Raw genomic sequence first — 25,017 nt, 5'->3', positions numbered from 1 at the left:
ACACATGTGGACACGTCTTTTTCATATATATATATATATAATGCTATAAATATATATCAATGAATTTTGAACGTTAAAGCGGAATCTGCGAATGTGAACAAAATTGGTGCCCCAAACAAAAATCGAACCCTGGACCTCTCTGCAGACGCCTTAACCAACTAGGTCATTAGGCACCTAAGATACGCCTCGTCTTGTAAGCATTTGCCGACAAGACGAAGTCTCCAAACGTGTGTTTCTAAACAGCATATAAACCGTTACACGTTATTATATTATATATAATATATAACCCTATATAGAGTTATATATAAAAGTTATTTTGAAACGCCTTTCTTCGATAGGCTAGGCTTGATAGTGTTCGTGTTTATCGAACTAGAATTTAGATAGCTCTATTCAGGGAGGTCTCCCTGGTCCTATCCGTATAACGGGAGGCACCTAAACGGAAAGGAAAACTTTAAAGGAAAGGTTAAATCACAGAATGTACGTAAAACGTGACTTTGTAATCGGTGTGTCGATCATAAAATATAGTGATGCAGTATCACTTGTCATCTAAATCAACTTGTCAGGAATTTCAGCATACTTAGGCAATCGTTCAAAAGCCGTAAAGTGGATAATATTGACGAGAGGTTCAAGACAGGGTCAATTTCGAAAAGGAAAACTTCATAAATGTATTTACGATAAGCACGTAGGTTTACACTTAACTTTGTTATCCAACACACCTAGTATTATACTGTACTATTCTTCTAAAATGTTTTTTTTTCTTCATTAAACCAAACCCATGATGGTTATCACAAAACTCGTTTTAAGATAATGCATGCTGGTCTTACGCGTATCCCGATTGTAAACTTCGTCGAACCTGCGAAACTTTGATTGTTGATGTAGCAAAATTAATACATTAAAAAGTAATAGATATTACAATGAAGTATAATTACATTCGATAAAACAGATCTTTTAAAAGTAGTGCCGAAAAATAACAAAGTAATGTTTGCGTAGAAGTAAAATTTCAGCCCTTAAAAAGGTGTTTCGCAACAGAAGTGTTTAGTTTTAGAAGTATGAAATTACGAACCATAAGTGCGGTATTAACCCATGCACACGATTGTTATCTTCAGGATAGAATACAACAATTGTTTAACACGTCATTTTTTCCTTACAATCAACATCCACATTTGCACCTCTACAAAAGAGTTAAATCATTGAAACAGGTTTTCAGTGATCTATAGAGACAATCATGATCCGTGTTAATAGCCATGTGTAAGCATTTACGAACTTTTGCTATACTGTACTGGTAAATCATTTACGATCCATTTCAATGCTGTATTACGACCCTAAAGTTTTTTTCTTGGACAAAGTCTTTAGGAAAAATAACGTTTGACTCGATCTAGTATTTACAGGAATCGCTTTTTAAAGGAGATACGGTAATGAATGGAGATACATAGCGTGATAGCCTAGTTAATTCAATACACAGCGGTAGTTTTATACTTTCATTCCAATTATAGTACAGTAATACAAGACATACTAGGTTAGATGTTATAGGTTATAGTAGGTATGCATATAGATAATCTATTTTCCGATGTATACTAATGTAATTGTGTTGTGTTAATGCTGAACACGACTATAATATAGGGTTGAATAACTGTAACGTGCCTTTCTACTAACCCTTTGCCTATTGTTTCAAAGGTGTGCGTAAACGTACCGGTACGTAACTAGTATCGTAACCTTTGTAGCTTTAAGTTTGTGGGACATACGCGTAATCCTAGCAGCTGAATAGCATATCCTTTTGGTTTAATTAATACTGCGGGAAACTAAATTCTCCATGCTGATACCAACTCAGTGGTAAGGCCACAGCTGTGGTCTATTGTAGTAAAAGTCTGGTAGGCCTATATTTAAAATTTAATGTTTAATTTTTTTGTTCAGAATCCAATTGCGATGTCTTTCCTGTTTTCGTCGAGCCTAGTGCCCTCAGTGCTTGTTACGTTGTACCGGTTGGAGAGACTTTCAGTACCCAACTTATCGCCCGCAGCAGTAGTCCAGATATTAGGTGAGTATGGAAATTAATATATAGGCCTAGGTGTAGAACTTATAGGCCAATGCTAAACAACACACTACCGGTGAAAAATTGAATAGATATGCCTAAAGTGAGTTAGGAATAATATTGTTTTTATTATTTTACCATTGTTATTGTTGTTGCGCTTTTGCTGTTGTTGTTAATGTTTTGTTACTGTTAAAAAATATTGTGATTATGGATTACTATTTTTCATTTTTACCATCTTCAATTTGCTGTAGTATTACGGAGATCCAGACTATCTCTCCAGTTGGAATGAAGAAATCACCTTTAATGAAACTACCCGGTTCAAGAACGGATTACTTTGTTAATATCACGTGGACACCGACAGCTGACCAGGTTGGGGAGAAAATTCTATGCTACTACGCCAAAGACAGCAAGAAGTAAGTTCATTGTGCACACAAAATACTGTCACAACAATTAAACGTATAAAAGGGAAAAAAGATTTATATACACATTGTACAAAGATAATAGGAAGTCTACGTTAATGTTGTACAATTTTGAAAAGGTATGTACCAATAACCCGATGTACCAATAAATACCAGACTTACAAGAGTAATTACTTTTATTTTTTCTCTCCCCCCCCCCCTCTTCAGTATTACTATATATTGTGTACTCTACTGAATGGTACAGGAGTAGTTTAACAGCGCATGCTCTTTAATACACAATGTTAGGCAGAAACACTAAATACCTTAAACTAATAATGCAAAACATTGTTGAAAATTCAGTGACGGCACATCCTAACCTACTTAGCTTTACCTCATTCTGATATGCACATGCGTTGGAGGCGCTATGTGTCACGAGAGGAAATTGGTTTAATAAAGGATGTAATTGAAGAATGGGAGCGAAAAGAAGAGTAGGCAGAAGAATGAAAGTGCAACTCAAAGTTGATGCAAATTTACATAGTTGTCGAGATTAAGAAATAATATCCCTACATCAGATGATAGAAAGACATATACTGTACTGCTGCTAATTACAGATACAGTAATGATAATAATACCTATTATTATAAAAATAATAAATAATATTAGTGAGATATATATATATATATATATATATATATATATATATATATATATATATATATTGTATATTTAGACGTCATTGTATTATATTGATTGTGTTTTATTTTCCTCTTAGGATGGCAAGCGACCAGACGTGTATGTCTCTAGTAATTATAAGTAAGATCATTTCCTTTTATGGTTCCTCTATGTCGACCTATTTGATTAACCAATGATGTAGTTCCGTGGGAAAGAATTTAAGAACATTTAATCCTAACACCAAATGTAGTTATGTTACGATAAAATTATGAGGGGAAAGCGAGTGTTATTGTCAATATTGAGGCTTAAGTAGTTATTTCCCAACTTAAACTGGCGTCAAGACTTTATCCATGTTTGCATGATTCATCGTAATTCTAATAATGGATCTTGTATAAACTTTTTCTTTCAAAACATTGGTAAATATTATTTACCAACACTTATCAACTTAAAATAAAAGAAGCCCTTTATTGCTTGGGGAAATCCGTCACTTAACAAACAAACAACTAGTTACAATATCACTCTTTCATTCTAATTCATTCTAAATCCTATATACATGACCATAGCATTCCTGACCTCTATATACATGACTAACCTTAATATTTGCTTGTTTTCACTTTACATCTGACCGGCAGTATTTAAGCCGTCAGTAGCACAGCGCTATTGCCTGATGATGACGTGGGACACGTCGAAACATGTCGTTTAAAACATTCATTTAAATATTATTTCCTTTAAAATAAACAATTTAAATTTTATGAATTTACAATCGGATGGAAGAAGATAACAAGTCATCTGCGTTGCAAATGTTATGGGTCATTGGATAATCAGACCAATGGGCACGTTATATTCCACAACATTAGCCTATTAGCATAGATACAATAGGTAATTAAGAAGTCTATATTTAACAAAAATCAAAAACATTAAACAACTTTCAGAATGGTTTCCTATACGTCCGTGTATGGCTTACTGTAGTTTAGTTGTCGTACAGTATTATACCGTATGTAATGAGTTGTTTATATTCAAGTTATTGTTTGTTTATTATTATAGGAGAAATGGTGGAAATAAAGCCAATGTTATCTGACCCTTCACCAGAGGCTACCATCTCAGCTAGAAAAAGTGAAATTACGATACGCTTTAGCAAGGATGTAAGTTATAGTATAAATGACGGCTGATTATGATGGTGATGATGATGATGATTGTAATGAGTGTGAGGATGAAGATGACGATTATTTGTAAATAACGATCCAATTATGTTATTATTATCTTCGAACGGATGGAACAGTTCCATTAACGTCTCACGATGGCAACTAGTTGCTACAGTTCCAACAGTTTGTTAAGCCATAATATTAATATTCCTTTCTTATAACAGATATCAAGGGATACAGCTCCAGCTGCCGTGAAAATTGTCAAGCGCTCGGGAAAATTCCTGTTGGAGGTTGAACCAGCAACATCTGATCTCGTGACATTCCCAACTGACGATCCAAAAGCGATGGTCATTTCAACAGAGGGCGTAGAGTTCAGAGGAGAAAAGAAATACTTTCTTCAAGTGTTTCCAACTGCAAGTCGCTACAGCAGAATAAACAGCAAATGCGTATCCGTTGGTACTTGGTCTTGGATGTTTAACACAGGTAAGGCCTGTGGCTTTTTGTTTAAACCGGGCACTCAGCAGGCCCAAAGAGATCCTGGACAACGCAACGCCACGACGCTCGCAGAACAGATCGTTTTTAATGACGATTCGTACAGACTGCCACCGACAATCAGCAGACGGCGTCTGCCGCCTAACGCTCACGGGGAGCGTTTGGATTCGTTATATAACGTTCGATCGTAGACCGTCGTACGACGCAGTGATTGCCCTACTTAAGGGTACCTGTACATAGGCCTATCTTGCATCATCTACATTATTATTTATTGTATACTATTGTCATTGGGCATTGACGTTACAATTATATTGTACTTTGTATGTCTATACTAAAAGTTTACGTTAACAACATTTTAACAGATTATTTTGTTTATTGAAGCATCTGAACATTGTAATTCGAGTCCGTGTGAAAATGAAGGCCTCTGTGTAGAATTGGAAAAAGGATATGAGTGTGAATGTATACCTGGTTACCAGGGAAAGCACTGCGAAGAAGGTAAATTAGTTCTTAGTTTAAAAGTTCTGAATTCGTACTTTTGCCTAATACTATAATAGATAATAAATTTATAAAGAGAAATGAATTGTTGCTTAATTAACATCTCCCAATTAAAATACATTGGCCACTTCTAAAAAAATAGGCCTATTTAAGTTAACGGAAATCCGCCACTTTCTTGCAGAAAAGGAATTTATAATGAACAATCGTCTAAAATGTGTCCACCTATGAAAGTAATAGTATTTTGCACTTAAATTATGTTATTAATATTTTTTCAAAGATATTAATGAATGTTCTGCTTTACCATGCCTTAACGGAGGGACATGTCATGAAGGCGTTGGCACATTCTCCTGCTCTTGCTTACAAGGGTTCACCGGTAACACTTGTGAAAAAGGTATGGCTTGCAATTCTTTTTAATAATAATTATACAGATATCTGCTTAAATGTCACAATATAAAAAAAACTAGGTTGAACATTTCTGTCATGTGAGCCTCAGAAAATTATAGACCAACAGTTCGCCCCACCAAATTCGAGACCACATTTGGGACCTGAAAATATGGGGTGATCTCGAGGTTCGGTCTCTACTTGAGGGTTAGCTTTGTGTTAATAAATTAAAGATTGTTAGTTTGGTACTTCAAACATGTGTAACCGAATTATTAGAATCTTAGAATTAAAGGGGTCTCGAATTAAAAGGCTAACAATTCTCTCCTTAACTCGGATCGTTCAGATCTCTGGATCGTAGTCAACCTTGTAGATTTGATTTTTTGCGTCTTTGTTAAACATTAACAAAGAGGCAATAAAGGACATACAATGCGAGCCCGCATATTACGCTCTGGTTGATTCCATTCTTGGGACTGAATGCTTACAATAAACTTATGGTGCATATCTTTTAAGACTATTTTGATCGTTGGTTAATTGGTGAGTGTAAACGTAAATGATAAAGCAGTCAATTTTCCGCTCTCATTCACTGTAAATAGGCCTACAATTCACTAAATGTTCCGTCCCTGACACAATACGGTACGATAGTGTTAATTCTTAACATAACCATAGGCTACTTCCTGCTAGATGATAGAAATTATAATATGATATTATCCGCTCCTCGCCCATGGTTCGGTTGGTAGAACCAAGTCTTCTCGGATAAGGACTTAAAATGGAGGTCCAGTGTATACATCTGGCTCGTGTGCACTTTAAAGAACCCATTGCATCTTTCGGAAGAGTAGGATGTGTATAAGAGACACCCCTGTCGTTGTGGAATGATGTGAACATGTATCTACCAAGAAGCGCCTCTTTACGGCTGCTAGGTAGTCACGGACCACGCCCATACGCAATTCAGCACAATGACGCTGCAAGTTATGGGTTATTCTCATACCTTTACCTTTACCTTTACCTTTATAATACGAAATAAGTTGGGTTACATGAGTTGACATTGAATTATCTTTTAAAATTATGGTCGAGTTCTACATAAATGAATTTATGTATGGGTTGATCGGCAGTAAAGTTTCCCAGAGAGTGGTTCTTCAAAGTAACAACATTCATTCAGTCCTCTGCACTAAATTAAATAATCGTGGCCTCCCCCATCTATGTAGGCCTATGACTGGTAAATGTACACCTCCCAATATCATCGTGTATAATAATAAGAGCAATAAGGATATTTTCAAATGTTCTTTCTTATAAAATTCAAATTTAATTTCAGAGAATGACGAATGCTGGTCACTTCCTTGTCAAAATGGTGCCAGTTGTATTGACAAAGTCGACAGCTTCGAATGTCAGTGTGCCGATGGATACGTTGGGACACTCTGCGAATCAGGTTTTTAATTCTTCATTCTCTCTATCTGCTTATTGGTTATTTCCTTCATTGGTTCGTCAGTTACAGTATGAATTACACCACAATTGGTTTACATCGAAACGAAACTATGTTGTCCTGTGAGATGTAAATGATTTAAAATGTACATTTGGTTTTAATCTTGATAATAGTCTAAACTTGATTCCATCATACTTTTATCAGATTCATTGTTCTTACTTGAACATATAAAATAGTCTATTAAATCTGGTGACTGTCTAAATATCGGAAATATATCTATGTTGCCCACAATTGCGTATACAATGGACCATTCTGCTAAATTCTGCCCCTTGGATTGTGTTGCTAAGTTCACACAAAACGACAGCGTAAACGTATGTAAACACCTGCATTTATAGGACAGCACGTGTATTTGTGAGACATGGCACGTATTCCTAGTTCTGTTCTGGATTGGCCAATTAAGTTTGACTGACACTCTGGAAGTCTATTCTATTTTGGGTAGATGTAAGTTTTATAACGCCGTGTCAAAAATGTGAGAATGTAGTAAATTTAGCATTGGTTAAAGGTGCAACTATGTGATCTTGTTTCATATTTCATTTCAGAATTGAACGAATGCTCTTCAAACCCTTGTGGAGTTGGCGGTTACTGTGTTGATCTTCCCGGGGCGTTTATGTGCTTTTGTAACTCGGGTTACGAGGGCAAATTTTGTGAAATCGGTAAGATATCAAAAAGATCCAACTCAGCAACCACACGAATACTTTTCGACAAAAGAATTAAAATTGTCATTACTGACAGTCGACAGTCGGAACCTTTCACTTAAGTAAATTTAAGTTCAAGTAATTGTCTGCATTGGAATGGAATGTGTACAGGTCTTAGAGAAACAGAAGCATTCCATTTTTCTCACTTTGGTTCGTTGCTTATCAATAAACATAAGGTGAATGAAAGATGTCACCACCTAACAACTTTTTTTGTTGTCTCTCACCTTAAATTACTTTGAATGCTTGTTTTATTCTGGAGATGTGACACGTGGAAATAGTTCACTCAAAATGTTATTAAAATTAAACGTGTGTTCTTATACATTCTCCAAAAGTCTTTGTTTGATTATAAAAATTTGTCATCTTTGATAATTTTCTTTTCTACCGTTGATTTTATTTCCCTTAAATTTATTCAAATTTTGGACACTTGCTATTTTTGCACTTGTATGAATCTGAATGTGTAGTAATAATTATATTTTTAGATACTGATGAATGTGCGTCTGAACCGTGTGAAAATGGAGCCACTTGTGTAGATAAACCGGATTATTTCCAATGTATTTGTGCGCCTGGATTCAGCGGTTACTATTGTGAAACAAGTGAGGGCGGCATTTTATAAAATACCTTAATTAATTGAAAAATGTTGAAAGATTTCATCGTTAATTAATATAATTGTTAATTACAATGCAAAACTTCTTTTAAAAACCATAGTATTTATGAGAATAATATTCTATTTTACTTTTATTCTTCGGTGATAATAGTAGGATTGATGATGGACATACTTTGTATGCATTGGCATTGCACAACTTTTCACAATAAATTTCCACACCATCTTGTGAATTATTATTTCTTTTAGACTGACACAACAAAATTATTTTACGTTTGGTTTTTTTAATAGACATAAACGAATGCGACTCTTCTCCTTGCGCAAATGGGGGTTTTTGCATTGACCAGGCTGATGGGTTTGTCTGTGAGTGTGCCCGTGGGTATGCCCAGCCTAACTGCAAAACAGGTAATTGCTAGATTTTTTAATATTTAAATGTTATTATTCTTAAAATTTTAGTGTTGTTTTATTATTGTCATGCTGTCAGTATATTAATCTTGATCATTATTATTATCATCATAACTATCATTATATTACATCATGACATAGACATACTATTATCATCCTCATCATGGAAACGCTAATATAGGTCCATAAAATCAAATGAGCAAACGTTTTCTGTTATATATACATAATATATATACGTATACATCTTATGCGTGTTTTACTTTCATGTAGAAATTAACGAATGTGAATCAGATCCTTGTCAGAACGGTGGAGAGTGCGTCGACAAAATGAATTCTTTCAAATGTAAATGCAAAGAAGGCTACAAGGGAAAGCTTTGTCAGAATGGTAAGCAGCATTTCAAGTTTTTTACGCATCATTGGGTCCGAGGAGACTATCAACGTTCCTCTTCATAAAACCACTGGCAAACACAAAATGGTTTAGAATGCTATAGAACATTTAAAAGCTTCATTGATTTGGGTTGGTAATAGAGGTATTACGTGGCATTTATTCATAGCATCCTAAAGGTGTTCTGCTCTTATATTTAAGCTACGTTCACATCAAGCCCGGTTCCGGTCCGGAGCACGGACAAAAAATCGGGAGTTGCTACGTTTTTCGAACGCTGCGTTCACATCGCGCACGGAACACGGTTGTTCGGGTTAAGTATGTAGGCTATGCGTTCGATTGGTTCGAACCAACCAATCGTGTTGCTGATTGGTCCAAGAAAAATAATCTCAGATTTCAGGATGAAAATTGCTCTCAGATCCATCGGTCCGGATCCGGAGTCCGGTTCAGGAATCGTACGAATTTGATGTGAACCGTCCTATTCTTTACCACTGAACCCATTTTTCACGATTTTTCCTCCGGACTCCTGACCGGACTCCGGGCTTGATGTGAAGTTGCTTATTAAGCCGGGCACTCACCGGGCGCGACTATCGTCGGTCGACGCGATTCTATGGAGAACGCAACGCCACGACGATCCGTTCAGACTGCTGCTGACAATCTGCAGACGGCGTCGCGACGTCGTCTTGCGCTCACAGGGAGTGGAGCTGGGTTCGTCGGCCGACGGTCCACGAGAGTGCCCGGTTTTAGGTGACGTACACCATACTGCTAAATTAATTAATAACACATGCACGATTGTTTTTAATTAATAATATCTTTCTTATAAACAAACAGATCGGAATGAATGCTACAACTTACCGTGCAAAAATGGTGGAACATGCGTGAACACTTTTGGAAGCTATGATTGTATATGTGAAACCGGTTTCATAGGCAAGAACTGCGCTGCAAGTAAGTGTAATCAAATGTAAACGGGCAAATACAGAATAATGGCCGAGCGGTTAGCAGGGGCGCCGTGATCTACAGCCATAATATCGGCGGTACTGTCGCCTATAGTTCTGGTGGTAGAACAAGTCTTCACGGATAAGGATTATAAACCGTAGGCCTAGTGTATACAACTGCTTGTGTGCACTATAAAGAACCCAATACATCATTCGAGTCGAGTAGAGGGATACCCCGGTGTACTGGAACAGACAGCCCCTGCTGTGGACGACGAGAATAGCTGGTATCAGATTACCGATTAGCACAGACACAAAGGGACCCTTAGGGGCGAAGAAAGTCATGGAACGAGTTCCTAGTCCACATATCATTTCTGTATGCACAGATAAAGTGCCCTGAACTACACTTATTACTATTAATACAGTTTAAACAAGGCCATTGCATTGATGACTTTTAGAGTGTTACCTTGGTGTGATGTAGAGTGTAGACAAATACGTTTTTAGGCCTACCTCTTGTGCTAAATAATAATAATAATAATAATAATAATAATAATAATAATAATGTTATATTTATATAGCCACAACATTGTAATATACAAGCCCAACAATTAATTAGCATCAAAAACTATTTACTTGTAGATGAAGATGACTGTTTGTCAACCCCTTGCATGAACGGTGCAACGTGTATTGATAAGGTTGGCGGGGTGACTTGCAAATGTCCCTCAGGTTACGAGGGAGAGTTCTGCGAATCAGGTAGGCCATTATAAGCCCAGACTTTCTAAAAAAATACTTTGGAGTGTAATCAGATTTCGAAGTGAAAACAATAATTTACATAACTATTGTGAAAAATTAAAAAAATTATATTAAAACAAGACACTTTAGATTTTTAATAGCAAATAATTTGCATTGCCAGACCAACCTCCATGATCAGACAGACTTTTGTTTGTTTTTTTCTGGAGTCGAACAGCTGTCAGTTCGATGATTAACGGCATTTTGTCATGAGTAGGCAACTGCCTGTATTTGGCAGTTGCATTGTATAGGGCCTATAATTTCAGTCTGTAAAACTGAAATCACACACGCATAAATAATAAAATTTCTGACTCTTGGCCCCATAAATTTTAAGCAATATTTCATATTAAGCCAGCCAACCAGCCAGCAGTCATTGGCGTTAGACCGAACAAGGGCTTTTGTACCACCAGGATATGTTTGTTGATTTCATTTTAAGGGAACATAATTTTTGACTTCTCCAAATGAATCAATTTCTCAGATATTAACGAATGCTTTGGAAACCCATGCAAGCACGGAGGAACGTGTACTGACAAGATCGATGGCTTCGCCTGTTCTTGTATCAAGGGCTACACCGGAAATGTATGCGAGACAGGTAAGTTTCTTCTCTGACCGCTTCTTTATTGAAACATCATCTCAAGTCTACATACTATTTAGGCCAAAAATGTCCTGATAAAAGATGCCAATTAATTCGTCTTGAAACCAAAGAAGCAACGTCGTATTTATAAAATAAACTCGTTTTATTGTACGTAAATGTAACTAAGTAACTACTTCTTATTTTTTAGATATCGATGAATGCATGTCGGATCCATGTCAAAATGGGGGTGTTTGCGTCGACCGCGTCAACTCGTATGCTTGTGTCTGCGCACCAGGTTTCGAAGGATTCAATTGTGATATTGGTAAGAAATGTTATTGTCTTTGATTTAGTTTTTATTGTTTTAGACACATTACACTTTATTATGATTATAAATTATGTTGTCATTATCATCATCACCACCCGCATCATTACCATCGTCATCATTATTATCATATTCATTATCATTATTGTATTTTTACTGTAAATTACTGAAAGGTAACTGCCTCTTTTCTATTTTAGATCGTGATGAATGTTTGTCTAATCCATGTCTGAATGAAGGAGAATGCAAAGATAGAGCAAACGGATATGACTGCATATGTCCCTACTACCGCACTGGACAGCACTGTGAATCTTGTAAGTAATAATGATGAAAGGCCTACTTACCAAATTTTGCTCAACCGGGATATGCATACGTTAAATACTGTTTTCAATCATAAATACACTTTTCATTGAAATCTCCTTTAAGACAATCTAAATGCTTTTATCATTAGATGTGATCACAGGATGGGACGATGTAATGGCCGCAGAACTGCAACAACCTGAAATGATAATGATATCTCCTCCTAGCGGTGAGGTTCATGCTGCCGAAGCTGTCTGCATGGAGACATACATGATTGTTTACATTGCAAAGAAGTTCTTCGGTGATATAAAAGCTGAAGAAATAACTCTTACGGACAGAAATTGCGTTGGAGCGCGTCACAACGCAACGCACTTTAGCATTGGAGCTGCATACGGAAAGTGTGGCACTGTAGCCGATGTAAGTTAAAAACATTAAAACTTCATACTCGAGTTGCCCATTAGGTACCAGTACGTTTAGACCTCGGCCTAGATACAATGAACGCGTGTAGCGCAGCTAATAACAAGATGAATAGTTCAGATGTTTACTTTTTAGACACGAAAGGGTAAATGCAAACTAAAGTAACAAACATAAAGATGTAACATTACCTATAAGAAAATGTGATTATTTAGACCTATCTGTACCCAAATTGTTTTTTAATGAAATGTGAATATATATTCTAAATTATCTTTTTGAATCTATTTAGGAAAAGGGATCGCATGTTATATTCAGAAATGAGATCAAATTTCCCCACGACAGTGAATTAAACGACAACGGAATCTCATTACCGGATGCCATTCACGTTGAGTGCATCATGGGAAGCAATGCAGACGTCTCAATCAACTACATTCCTCAAATAGATAATGTGATTGTTGATGAGAAGGGTTACGGGAACTTAGAATTCGGGTTAAACATGTATCGTGATTCATCGTACCGTTACACTAAAGACGAATTTCCCGCCGATATAGCCATGGAGGACCGTATATATTTCGGCACGCGTCTTTACTCCCGACCAGAGCTACAACTGTTTATCGAAAGCTGTATAGCGTCCCCATCGTCGATTCGTCAAGCGGCAGACTCAGCGTATACTTTCATCGAAAATGGGTAAGATAAATAGTCGGTACAGTTGTGTAATATCGATCAGTAACTTATGCTTTATAAACTAAGTCTCTTTACGAGGCTTGGGGTGTACAGTGGTCTGTAGTCGCGAGAAAAATTCTTGCTGTCACCCCGGGATCACAATTTATTAGCCAAGCAGAAAATTTCTTTTCGTTGCGAGGAAATTCATACAATATTGTCCATTGTGATCAACTGAATATTCAAAATGGATGATAAAGAGTTAACAAGTGTAAATATCAAAGAATCTTTGATTTTAGTTCCTCACAAATTTACGTCATAATTAATTCGGGCCCCGACCATCCTGTATTTCTATCTATGTATGCGCGACTTCAAAATTCACGAGTCAAAATGATAAGAAAAAAGGCTTTCTCTATGGGGGGGGGGGGGAGGGAACATTTCTTAATCATCATTCTTAAATTTTCAAATATTATCATTTCAGATGTAGTCTTGATCCAACCTTAACATTTCACACATCACCTTCAACGACGGAGGTTCGTTTTTCTATCGAAGCGCTATCGTTCGTCGACTTTGATGTTGAACCTATGGTAAGTATTGTAAACTTCATGGTTTAACTGACTATCAATAGCTTTAAACCAAATACCTTTAGCAATGTGTTATTTTGAGTAATGTGCTTAATATTAAAATTTAATATCTTATTGGTTCTTTCTTAGATAAGTAACTCAATGTTATCAAGGAGCAGTGATGTTATAATTGAAATTTTCTTAAAGGAGGCAGTCCAAATGTGTATCGATTAGAATAGTTTATAATAATATTCATTTAGCCTAAGCATACTTAATGTTTAATTTTGTTTGATTTTAGGTTTATATTCACTGCCAAGTGAAGCTATGTGACATGAAAAATGTTAGTAGTGAGTGCATAGCCGACTGTTCACGCCAAGAAAAAACCGGACCTAAAATTCATAAACGGTCAACAGAGCTCAATAAAGATAGAACATTAACGTCACAAGGCGGCATTAGAATCAGGAGAAATAGTGAAGGTACTGTACAGATCATATATAATATACCTTCTATGTAACAATAGACCTATAATAGTTAGTAATGGGAGGCTTACAGTTCATCACAAGAGGTGTACACTCCGGCTGTCGCGGTCTCGATGTATCGGCCTAACTTAGTTAAGTATTCATCTAGAGAGTGTTAATCAAACATATTAATTGAACAATCAGAAAAGGATCATAATTACGCGCATGTCCCACAAGCTACGTTTTAATATACTCTTATGCTTTCGTTTTGTTGAATATTAGTATTAGTACGTATCCTAACTGCGGCACCTAGTGGGACTGTCCGTTAAATTATACCTGCTGACAGTAGTTGTTTTTTTTTTTTATTTAGCCGTGTGAAACGCACAGATAACTTCGTTTTATTCAATGGGTTGTGTGGTATGCATGTTAAAGTGGTTCGTCCACGAGTCATCTTAATTAATTTCGAGTCCACATTCATACTTCTATGAGTTTTGGAAATAACTGCAAACATCTGGCTATCACATGCATATTGTGATGTTTGTTGTGTGGACTAACTTTTACTAGGCGCTTTCATAGTGCACAGGACGCGAAAATAATGACGACAGCTGTGTAAAACAGCAACTTTGAATGCGAGGGTTTGAACGATAGTAACGGAAACTATATTCTTATTTCAGGTACGAATTTTAAAGAATCAAGGAGCATCGTTGTTCTGAGTCTCTCTCTTACAATTGTGTTTCTACTCGCTGTCATCATTGGCTTGCTTATCGTTGGTAATTATTCCATAAGTAAGTCAAGAAAAAGTAATGCATGCGACCAATCTTGAAACCTAAATGCAGATGAATGGCGGAAATGTATTATGTGTTCATCCAGAAGGGATGTTATTGAAGAAGTATGATGAATGATGCAATGCTGTTTTATATGTAGTTATTTATATGTGTAAAATTTTCTGAATCCCAAAGGGAAAAAAAGATAGACTTTTGAGGTATATAAACAAATACGCAAAGTTCATACCAATGAGGGTAATGACGTTAATGACTATTGTTGTAATTGTAGGTTTTAATTGTGCCACAAATCGTTCATTATACCAACACGCGTTATTTTACAATTTAATGCAAACGAATAAATACTATATGCTCTACAATTTTTGTAATGTTCATATGACATCAATCAAAGGTACCGGTACATGTCCTATCACCTTAATTGTAAATTCTACCGGGCGTATAACGCCTTATTGGTGGACCGGACGATATTATAGGACTAATACGCAAGTTTATCTGTAATTGTCAACATATTTCATGATTTAAAGAAAAAAATACTTTCTTTATATAAATTATCAGTTTAGCTTTGATAAACTCAAAATATCTTTTTTTAATAATTTTGTATAATAATTAAGGTGTAATTAAAAGTATGTTTCTGAAATTTAAGTCGTTGGATGTTAGTGCTAAATATTGTGTTTTATATATTTTTTTGAATACCATTTAAAGGAGATAATAATAGTATACCGTACTAAAATGTTCTACTAAGCATACGCCCATTGCGTATGCTCAGTAGATTATTTTAATAAGCATGCGCAGAATTGTTTATATTATTTTTAAAGTGGACATAAACCGCATTGTCGTATCACTGGCTTAAACCGCAAGCAAAACAGAAGTTATGATCTCGGGGGAGGGTTGGTTAGAACAACTAATTTAGCCATTCTAATAATTTAACAAAAAAAAAATCGCATTCGGTTGGAAATGATTGACCCAGCAGGTGCCTGTCCGTCACAGGTATCGAGTGTAAGTCAATCACTTTAAATGGATTTGGTTAAGTGTACAGTTGTTTAAAAGCATACTATTTTATAATTATACTTAGGCCTAATAAATAACAAATATATTGATATTTTATTCTCGTAATTTGGAATAAGAATTATGTATTCATTATCAATTATATACTCCATGTTGTTAATTATGTTCTTGTACAGTAGCTGAAAGATGTACATATTAGGAACAGTGCCCGAGGATATTAAGTTTTGATTTTTGATTAAAAAGTGAAATGGTGGCCATGCACATACGGAGTGAATTGAGCTAGCAGGTCAACTTAGTACATGTTATAGTTCGCAATGAGTGGGACTACTGGAAAATTAATAATTTAGTTACAAGTACAAAGGGGCTTAAATTCAATGAACTTCAGTTCAAAGAATGTATGTAATTCTTTGCGTTTTTGTATATAAAAATTATAAAGATTATATTATATATTGAAAGTATGTTTAACACAGTTTGTTACACGGTGGGTACAAATATATCTCCCAGTTTAATTAACACTTTAACTACATTATAACATTTTATCGTATGTGACTCATGTCACATACATTTATGCATTTACCTCAAACAAAGCATTTGAAGCCAGTAGGTTACAATAATAAACGATTACAGTTGCATTAAGCTTGAATAGGAATGGAATTGATATAAAGCTTTGGAAAAAAATGTAATTACAGAAGTTAGACAACAAAATAGGAAAACGGAAAATTCACGGTAAAAAATAGATGGAGGTTTTCGCAAGGAAATGTTTACGCATAGGCCTTCTTTCTGTTAGCAGATCACAGAAATTGTATCGTAAACCTTAGAGAATGAATATGTTTGACTTATTTGCGTTTCGCACGTGTGTTGTAGAGTTTGATGTGCATCATGTTCGTACGCGTAATGTAGAGTTTTTGTTAGGATTTGACGTTAATCGTTTATGTAAATCGTAACGTATCCGGTGCGCCGTCTCATCTTGTCTGTAAAACTTTCCCTTGATGGTGATACAGTATTGTTGATGATGATGCTGTTGATAATAATAATAATGATGTTGATAATGATATTGGTGTTGAGGATATTAATACTGAAGAGGATCTCTGCTGACACAAAACTTTTATGTGATGTTGAGGATATTGATGATTATGGCTGTGTTAATTACCGATTATAGTTGTATATGTGTCATTTTAGTCATAGACCTATATATAGGTCTATATAATCGAAACAGTTATTTAATGAACGACTGTAGAGCACGTTGTTGATATGGGGAGGGATAAAAGAAATCAGGAGATTGCTTAAATGATGTATAACCCAAGATGTGTTTCCTTAATTAAGTGAAGCTAAAATGACATCGGCTTATGATAAAATATGAAGGTTTGATCGACAGTTGGCATATAAATAAAATCATTGTGAAAATATTATGATGATATTAATTGGATTGTTTTTTTTTTGTTTTTTTTTGTAAGTTGCAATATCATCCAAAAACGTTAGTAGGGGAAGAATCACGTTGATGCGAGTGGGAAATTATGCGAAGTCCCTGCCCCCACGTCTAAGTCCCTGCTCTCTGTTATATTCGCTAGAGTGCAATTTAGGCCGCTAGGAACCGGTCGTCAAGAAAGAATGCTAAACTTTTAATTACTTTACAATATTTATTTTGGTATACACATGATGTATTAAAAAATATTACAAAGGCTAGAAACATTCTATGAACAACAATATGGATTTGTATTCTTATAATTGAAACGATAAAATCAAGGCTTATAATTCCTCATACTGTATTATTAATATTGTTAAATAATATGTTAAGTGTTTTGTATAGCATGTGTTATATGATCGAATAAAGTCAATGATGTGATTATATAAGTTGTATTAATTATTTCGTTGCTTTTGTGCAAATTTTAATTGTGCATCATACAAAGAAAGTTTCTATTTTGAGATGATTGCGATTAGAATATCATAATTAATGATTATATGTGACAGACTATCGGCTATTGAGGTTGTTAATTAAGAGGATAAACTCATAGGTGTATATTAACTTCTACTGCAACCAGATCTACACAAATCAATTTGACATTTTCACTATACCAAAATCCTTCACTGTATACCAGTCAATTTAACGAATACTTATGCCTTTGTTAATATTTTCTCACTCTTAACTTTCAAATAAACGCTAGTAATTTACTTTAATACAAAATAAGCAATTGAATTATAATATTTGATTTTCAACTTTATTCGGCTAACAATTTAGTAAATTTCGTTAATAAAACCCAAATGCTTATATAAGACTTTAACGTAAAGAAAATCAATTTCTTTTAAAGATGCTCATTTAGTTGCCTAGCCCATTTCGTATTCGTAAGGTAATCGTGTTATTGGAGCGAATTAATAAGCTTTGAAAAACAAAATATTCTTTATCAACTGACGGCCGAACGAGCCAGGCTCCATTAGCAGAGACCACAGGGAATGAGATATTATGAAAACAATGTGTGCTAGCTTATATGATACTGTATCATCTATCTATTATCATAATACTGTACTATCATAATGCAAGTGTTCTAATGCTATATTCAACGATAGTCTTGTTCAGGCATATCGTTTCCACTTACTCTATATTAGAAAGTTAATTGTTATAACAGATAGGTTTAGTGGTAGACTTGTATGTGGCAACCATTTAACACCCTCTACTGTCATTGCTGATATCAGGAAAAGGACGAAATAACATTGCGAACAAATAGTTTGGTTCAATACAACAAAATATACAATTGTATTACGCACATAATGTCTCTATAAAATTTCAGAACATCAAATAAATCATGATGTGAGCAATATATTTCCACTTTCCTGGAACAGGACTTCAAAGCATTTTGATTCATTCTAACTTAAACGATTTAACATTAATGTAACATTTGTAAAGCTTAATACCATCACATTTTTCTATCAGAGTAAAATTTATTCAAATAGTTTTTGAAGGTGTGTAAAAAGAAAATGTGTAAATGCGGACATAGGAATCAAAGTGGAGTTAAAAAAAAACTGTCTCAAAGTAATCACTTAACGGAGATATATGTATTAACAAGTTCAAGAAGAGTATCGTATTGCGCACATATCGATATAATTTCTCTATAAAATTCTGGAATTATCTTTATGTACGTTTCCTTGAACTGGAATTAAAACTTAAAGCCCTTTGATCCAATTCAACTCAAAAGATTTAACATTAATGTTAAAATCTGTTCGCTTAATGCCATTACAATTAACTTCTTGAAACAATGTACCGATACTGTTTTTGTCTTTTGTTGTAAACCACCACTTTTATTCATTATTATATCCATCAAATTCATATTTTTCGATAAATGGTTAATGCACTATGATTAACCCATGTGCATACATATAATTCTTTTTTGTTTTTTACAGTTATCTATTTTCTTTTGCATATTCAAAATGTTCTTTTAAGATTATTGTTTCTCCATCTGTAACTATGTTACAAATTATATTGGAATTTTAATTAGGTAATAAGCATATTATAAACTGATTTCCATTAAGGCAGTTCTACCAATACCTTGCTTAAAAATAAACAGAATAATTCCATATTTGGAATGCATATATTATTTATGTTATTGTGATTATTTTAAATAAACAATTATGCAATTATTAAAATATTTCAATGGAGTAAAATGTTAACAAACTTTCTTCCAGAAAGATTTTCCAATTTCACTTTTTTCCAACAAGTGCACGTCATTCTCAATTACGTTACATGATGTATACACGTCTGTTCGATTCATTTTCCAAAGTACAAGTGTTTTTCATTTGTTGGAAGTATTTTATGTAATAATTTGAAATTAAATTTCTTGTTTTTCATACCAAAGAAACTTCAAAATATTTCTGTTTACATCATATTTTTTTGCCACATTTTGCTATAATTGTCGGTTATTTTGGATAGCACTAGTGTTTGAATTACTCACATTACCAAGTAGAATTTATTACATTTTACAGGTTCTTGTACCCATTGAAATCAAGTATTTTCCTAGTATTATCTTTGCTAGGCCCACTGCACATCTTTTGCCAAGTTTATCATATCTTGATAGACATCATGATATTATCGTATCCAACAAAGATAGATAAACATTTTATCGGTTTTTGTACTAGTGAATTCCAAATGTTTTTCCTAATATTATCTTTGCTAGATCCAATCCACATTCCTTTCGCTAAGATAATCATATCTTGATAGATATCATGTTCCGTTGAAGGTAAGCTTATTCCATTACATTTAACATTGTTTCGAATATTAATAGCCACTGATTTAACAACCAAAAGTATAAAGCCGATAGAGAACATACTTGTCGTATGCCACCTTTCATGTTGAAACTTTCTGAAACCAAGCTATTGTTTGTGGTAATAGAATCTGTATTAGATTTGAGAGTTGATGGAGAATTTGTTTACGATTGTTTTAAAGAAAACTCTTCTTTGTAATTGTTAGGGGCGTAAACATTAATTTAAGAATCTTTGTAGAAAAAAAATCTGTAATTATACAGCAAAAACTGGATTCGATTTTTATTGAGCTTGAAAATAAATTGTTTTGATGTGTGTCTTTTTTGACGTTTGATAGCTTTTCTTTAAAATGAGTAATTTTTGACTCATTATCTAAATTTCACCACAAACGGTAGGCCATCTAATGTTATAAGCAACTGCACCAAAGAAATGCACTAGACGACATATTCAATAAACAGATTTTTTTATGAACTATCACCGAAATTGACATGTATGAATTATTTATGTTGTTGCTTGGAAAATGCATTTATCTAATCATTTTAATTACTTCATCTCCCTAGAGGTGATATAACTATTCCGTCCATATTTCAACAACGGAAGCGTAGTCCTACACTAACTATTTGATATTAAATTTCAACATATCTAATATCATCAATCATATAAATAAATGTTATATTTATTAATAGGCAAAAAGTCAAACTTAAATTTTCAATTCTTTCTCATCCTTAATTTTGAATATTTACATAGACCTATACATTTTATTCATTTATTCGTTATTTATATATATCGCCTTTCTTTGTAGATATACAGCGCTACTTTTCCTGGGCATTAGGTCCACATGCTTAGGTATTTTTGCTGTCATCTTAGGTGCCCATTTATACTCCTGGCTGGAAAGAAGCAATGTAGATAAAGGGCTTTGCCCAAGGACACAGAACAAAGTGCACAACGAGGGATTGAAACCCTGACTTCAACGTTGGGAAACCGAACATTTTTAGCTGCGCCAAACCGCTTCCACATTATATACCTTACATTAAACCTGGAAAAATGAAAATGAATTCTTATGCTCAAATTGTGGTTATGAAAATATTATACTTTACGTCATTAGTATATTAGATTTGGCATTGGGTAGCCAATTATCATGTATCTGGCTTAGTGACGTCACAGAAAGTGTTTGATGAGCTCACACTATTATCCGAAGTCGGCGGAAACTGTCTGTATAGATAATACACGTATGAATGCTATATAAAAGGAGTTATTACAAGGTGAAATACCCGAAAAACTAAAATTGTAAGCAAAGTAATTATCCAGAAACATTCAGCGAATTCTGAATTAATATTACATAATAGACATGGCGAACAAATGTAGTGGAGCATCTGCAGTTGTTTCGTTAGCGTTCCTTACCATATTCTGTGTTACCTGTGTGTCAAGCGAAATAGTTGGTGGACACGTTTATTGGAAACAAATAATAAACAAGAAGGTGAGTAGAGCTTTTTCATTTGTAGTCCTGAACTTTTATTTATAATGTAACTATTGTATAAGTATAGGCCAATTTTGTATGCGTATAAGAAGAATGGCCACGATTAGGCCGCACTATTCCCAGACCTCTTCATTATTCTCCTATTATCTCTTGGACATTTATTGTGATAATAAATAATTGGATAAATTATTATATTTATGTTTGTATTTCCCGTTGTGTTTGCATCATTTTCTTTTTTGATATACAGTACTAGGCTAGTATACAGTAGTATACTAGTATACAGTATTATATTCAGTGAGTCTGAGTGATGAAAGTAAGTGCTACGTAAAAACAACTACTAATCCCTATTAACAAATAGACTTTCACTACTTGACAAGAATATTTAGGCCTAGTTTTTATTATATTTCTACAAGTAAAAAAAATGGGCAAACATTTGTATTGTACAAATAAACCTAGTAATGTTATTCTATTTTTGAAAATTTATTAACAGATAAAAATAATGTATCGTTTACAATGGGAAGGTGGAAGCGATAAAAATGATTATACAGGAAAAGGGACGAAACGCCAAGAAGGGGATATTTATATCTGCGATGTTAAAACATCTAAGAAGGTTGCACTCCTAAAGTTCCAAAACCTGGCGTACAATCCATACAGAAAATGGACGGTAGGACGAGGTACTACAAATTTATCCCTCGAAGCCAAAGCATTTCAATTCTAGTAAGTACAACATAAGAGTTGCCAATAATAATCAATTCTAATTACTCTGAACGCACAATTAAACGTGCATGGCTGTATGTCCACACGAGTAACGGTATACATATTAGATATGTCAATTTGTCATTACACATCTAGATGTGTATAAGAGACAGATCATCAATCATATAATATATATATATATATATATATATATATATATATATTATGTGTTTATTTGAATACGGTGCTTATTAATGGCTTATGCCTATAGTAGAATGATGATCGTGCAGCCACATAAATCACAGTATTGTCATGGGAATGTCAGTAAATCATAATTAGTGTATAAATTATAGACCTATAGGCTTATTGACAACAAACTTTATTATGTGTATATTTGCATAAAATATCACTATGTCGCTCAAACCCGACGTTTATTGGTTTCAGTAAATACTGACATAATTTAAAGGTATTTCTCAATTCTTTTAGATATTTTGGATCATTTCTATTATCAAATATTAATACACGGAATGATCACTATAGTTTTGAAATTGAGTTTTATATCATTTTTCCCAATTATAATATATTTCCGAAACAGGTTAATGCATTATGCAGAAAACTCGGTGCATTTGACAAAGTAAATTAGAATCCACACCTTTATAGTTAAACCACCTGTCAACCTGACCGTGCCAGACTGCTGGAGTCCAATATTTTATCGGAGAAAAGGAAAGGCGTCTGACAGTTGGTACATTCGTGAATGCGACAAATACTCTTTGAAATCTTTTATATTCTATTTATTGATTTTTTTTTCATTCTTTCTCTCTTTAAATTATGGCTATATGCAATTTGAAAACAGACAATGTGTTCAGTAGTATCATTGGTTGACAATATAAACATCCTAACCTAGTCATTTTGTGAAGCACAACGCAGCTTAAAAATGTCTAATACTGATAATAAAACAGAAATTGGTGTATATATAAAGCTTGTTTTCCACTATGCGATTTATTCGCGCGAATCGACAGCGTTGGTTCCATTTCTGAGCCCTGATTGGTTGCGCATTTTTTATTCGCGCGATTCGCGCGAATAAATTCGCTTAGTGGAAAACTGGCTTAAAGCCTGTTTCCCACTAGAATTTATTCGTGCGAATAAAATCTTCGGTACAATTTCTGAGCTCTGATTGCGAAAAAAGCGAAAAAATGCCTAACCAATCAGAGCTTAGGAAGCGAATCGATGCTTTGATTCGCGCGAATGAATTCGCTTAGTAGAAAACAGGCTTAAGGAGTCACGACATCTCTCCCTGCGTACACCATGCGATAAGCAGATCGACATATAGTAGCCTACATGGTCATAAGATTTCGCGGTACGGACAAATATACAGGCAATTTACAACATCTTTTTCAATAGATTTACTTTCTATTAACTACGTTCATTTCTGCTTTTCTTAGTTTAGCGGAAAGGTGTATGAGCCCGTTCCTTCGATTGAAGGAACCACAAACGTCGAAATGGTCAATTTACATTTCCGGTAATCTAACCTCACAATCAGGAAATAAATCCCCAGTATCGTACATGAATCCTGTAGTACCGTTCCGCAAAGGATGCTACCATAATATTGAGATACCAAGTAGGTACTTTAATCATCATAATGTAATTTATTGCTTAAAAAAATAGAACGATTGTTATGGTTTTACCTGACTTTCATTATCATAACACTTTCATGAAATGATCCTCAGCGCTCTTTGTCAATCAAACTTAAAAACTGACCAATCAGAACAGGACCAGGAATACAGCCACTTATAATAGGTAGTTTTCACCGCACGACGTTAACCTTAAAAATAACGGATGATGTCATAATTTATTCATCTTGCGTTGCGGAATACGTTAATTTCAGGATTTTACGTGCTCGAAAAGTTAGTTAGGGTTTGCGCATACGTATTTCGATTTGTTTACAAAAGGGGCGGAGCTATCGCGTTGCATGTTGTGTACTAACGTTAAACTTAAGGTTAACTACCTAGTAATTAATTGTTTTAAATTGTTCATAAAATACAAGTTTCTATTCGTTCTAATGAAACATTTTCTTCAAAAATGACCTTTTCTGACCCCCTTAGTTACCCCCCATATCTCTATAACTGTTAGCCATACAGGCTTGAGCTTAGTATCAAACTGTTAATAATATACAAGTTTTTATTTGCTCTAATAACACATTCTTCAAAAATGAAGTGAAATGCACTTTCTGACATTTGACCTTGATTATCCATCGCCATAACTGTTAGTGATGCAGACTTGAGTTTGGTCTCAAATTGTTCATAATATACAATTTTCTATTTTTTCTAATGAAACATCATTTTTTGTACTAAAGTTACAGAAAATGTCATTCTGACCTTTCACCTTGTATCTTATCCTTATATATAACTGTTGATAGTTATGGATATATGAATGATGTAAAGTCAAAGGTCAGAAATGGCCTTTTTCAGTCATTTTCCCCCCTTTTCTACATAGTGTCCTTTACTATTATTTTAATTCAATGTTTATCAATCAAGTTATAAAGCTCTGATATGAAAGCTACAGCAGATAACAGACTTTGGCCTTAGGAAGTCAAATAAAAATTCTTTAAACCTAATTTTGAAACAGAATACTA

At 34.4% G+C, this 25,017-nt stretch overlaps 2 protein-coding genes across 2 annotated transcripts in view; both read left to right on the top strand.

Moving 5' to 3' along the window:
• The window catches only part of LOC117104902, a 42,263-nt gene extending 24,448 nt beyond the window's left edge, over positions 1–17,815 (top strand). The window contains exons 6-27 of the mRNA XM_033245807.1: positions 1,912–2,035; positions 2,281–2,442; positions 3,200–3,240; positions 4,144–4,241; positions 4,466–4,724; positions 5,115–5,228; positions 5,506–5,619; positions 6,919–7,032; positions 7,626–7,739; positions 8,261–8,374; positions 8,674–8,787; positions 9,058–9,171; positions 10,000–10,113; positions 10,740–10,853; positions 11,368–11,481; positions 11,672–11,785; positions 11,983–12,096; positions 12,234–12,499; positions 12,786–13,183; positions 13,638–13,743; positions 14,018–14,195; positions 14,852–17,815. Of these exons, the coding sequence (XP_033101698.1) occupies positions 1,912–2,035; positions 2,281–2,442; positions 3,200–3,240; positions 4,144–4,241; positions 4,466–4,724; positions 5,115–5,228; positions 5,506–5,619; positions 6,919–7,032; positions 7,626–7,739; positions 8,261–8,374; positions 8,674–8,787; positions 9,058–9,171; positions 10,000–10,113; positions 10,740–10,853; positions 11,368–11,481; positions 11,672–11,785; positions 11,983–12,096; positions 12,234–12,499; positions 12,786–13,183; positions 13,638–13,743; positions 14,018–14,195; positions 14,852–15,000 (3,149 nt within the window). The 3' untranslated portion in view covers positions 15,001–17,815. The remainder of the gene's footprint in view (positions 1–1,911; positions 2,036–2,280; positions 2,443–3,199; positions 3,241–4,143; positions 4,242–4,465; positions 4,725–5,114; positions 5,229–5,505; positions 5,620–6,918; positions 7,033–7,625; positions 7,740–8,260; positions 8,375–8,673; positions 8,788–9,057; positions 9,172–9,999; positions 10,114–10,739; positions 10,854–11,367; positions 11,482–11,671; positions 11,786–11,982; positions 12,097–12,233; positions 12,500–12,785; positions 13,184–13,637; positions 13,744–14,017; positions 14,196–14,851) is intronic.
• Positions 17,816–21,398: 3,583 nt separating this feature from the next.
• LOC117104997 overlaps positions 21,399–25,017 on the top strand; it is an 8,078-nt gene continuing 4,459 nt past the window's right edge. Inside the window, exons 1-3 of the mRNA XM_033245977.1 lie at positions 21,399–21,689; positions 22,180–22,406; positions 23,828–24,007. Coding sequence (XP_033101868.1) covers positions 21,561–21,689; positions 22,180–22,406; positions 23,828–24,007 — 536 coding nt within the window. The 5' untranslated portion in view covers positions 21,399–21,560. The remainder of the gene's footprint in view (positions 21,690–22,179; positions 22,407–23,827; positions 24,008–25,017) is intronic.

This window comes from Anneissia japonica, unplaced genomic scaffold (genome assembly GCF_011630105.1).
Source record: "Anneissia japonica isolate Jap-2015-1 unplaced genomic scaffold, ASM1163010v1 scaffold287834_len5846547_cov211, whole genome shotgun sequence".
Taxonomy (NCBI): Eukaryota; Metazoa; Echinodermata; class Crinoidea; order Comatulida; family Comatulidae; genus Anneissia; species Anneissia japonica.
This window is presented reverse-complemented; position numbering and strand designations above follow the sequence as displayed.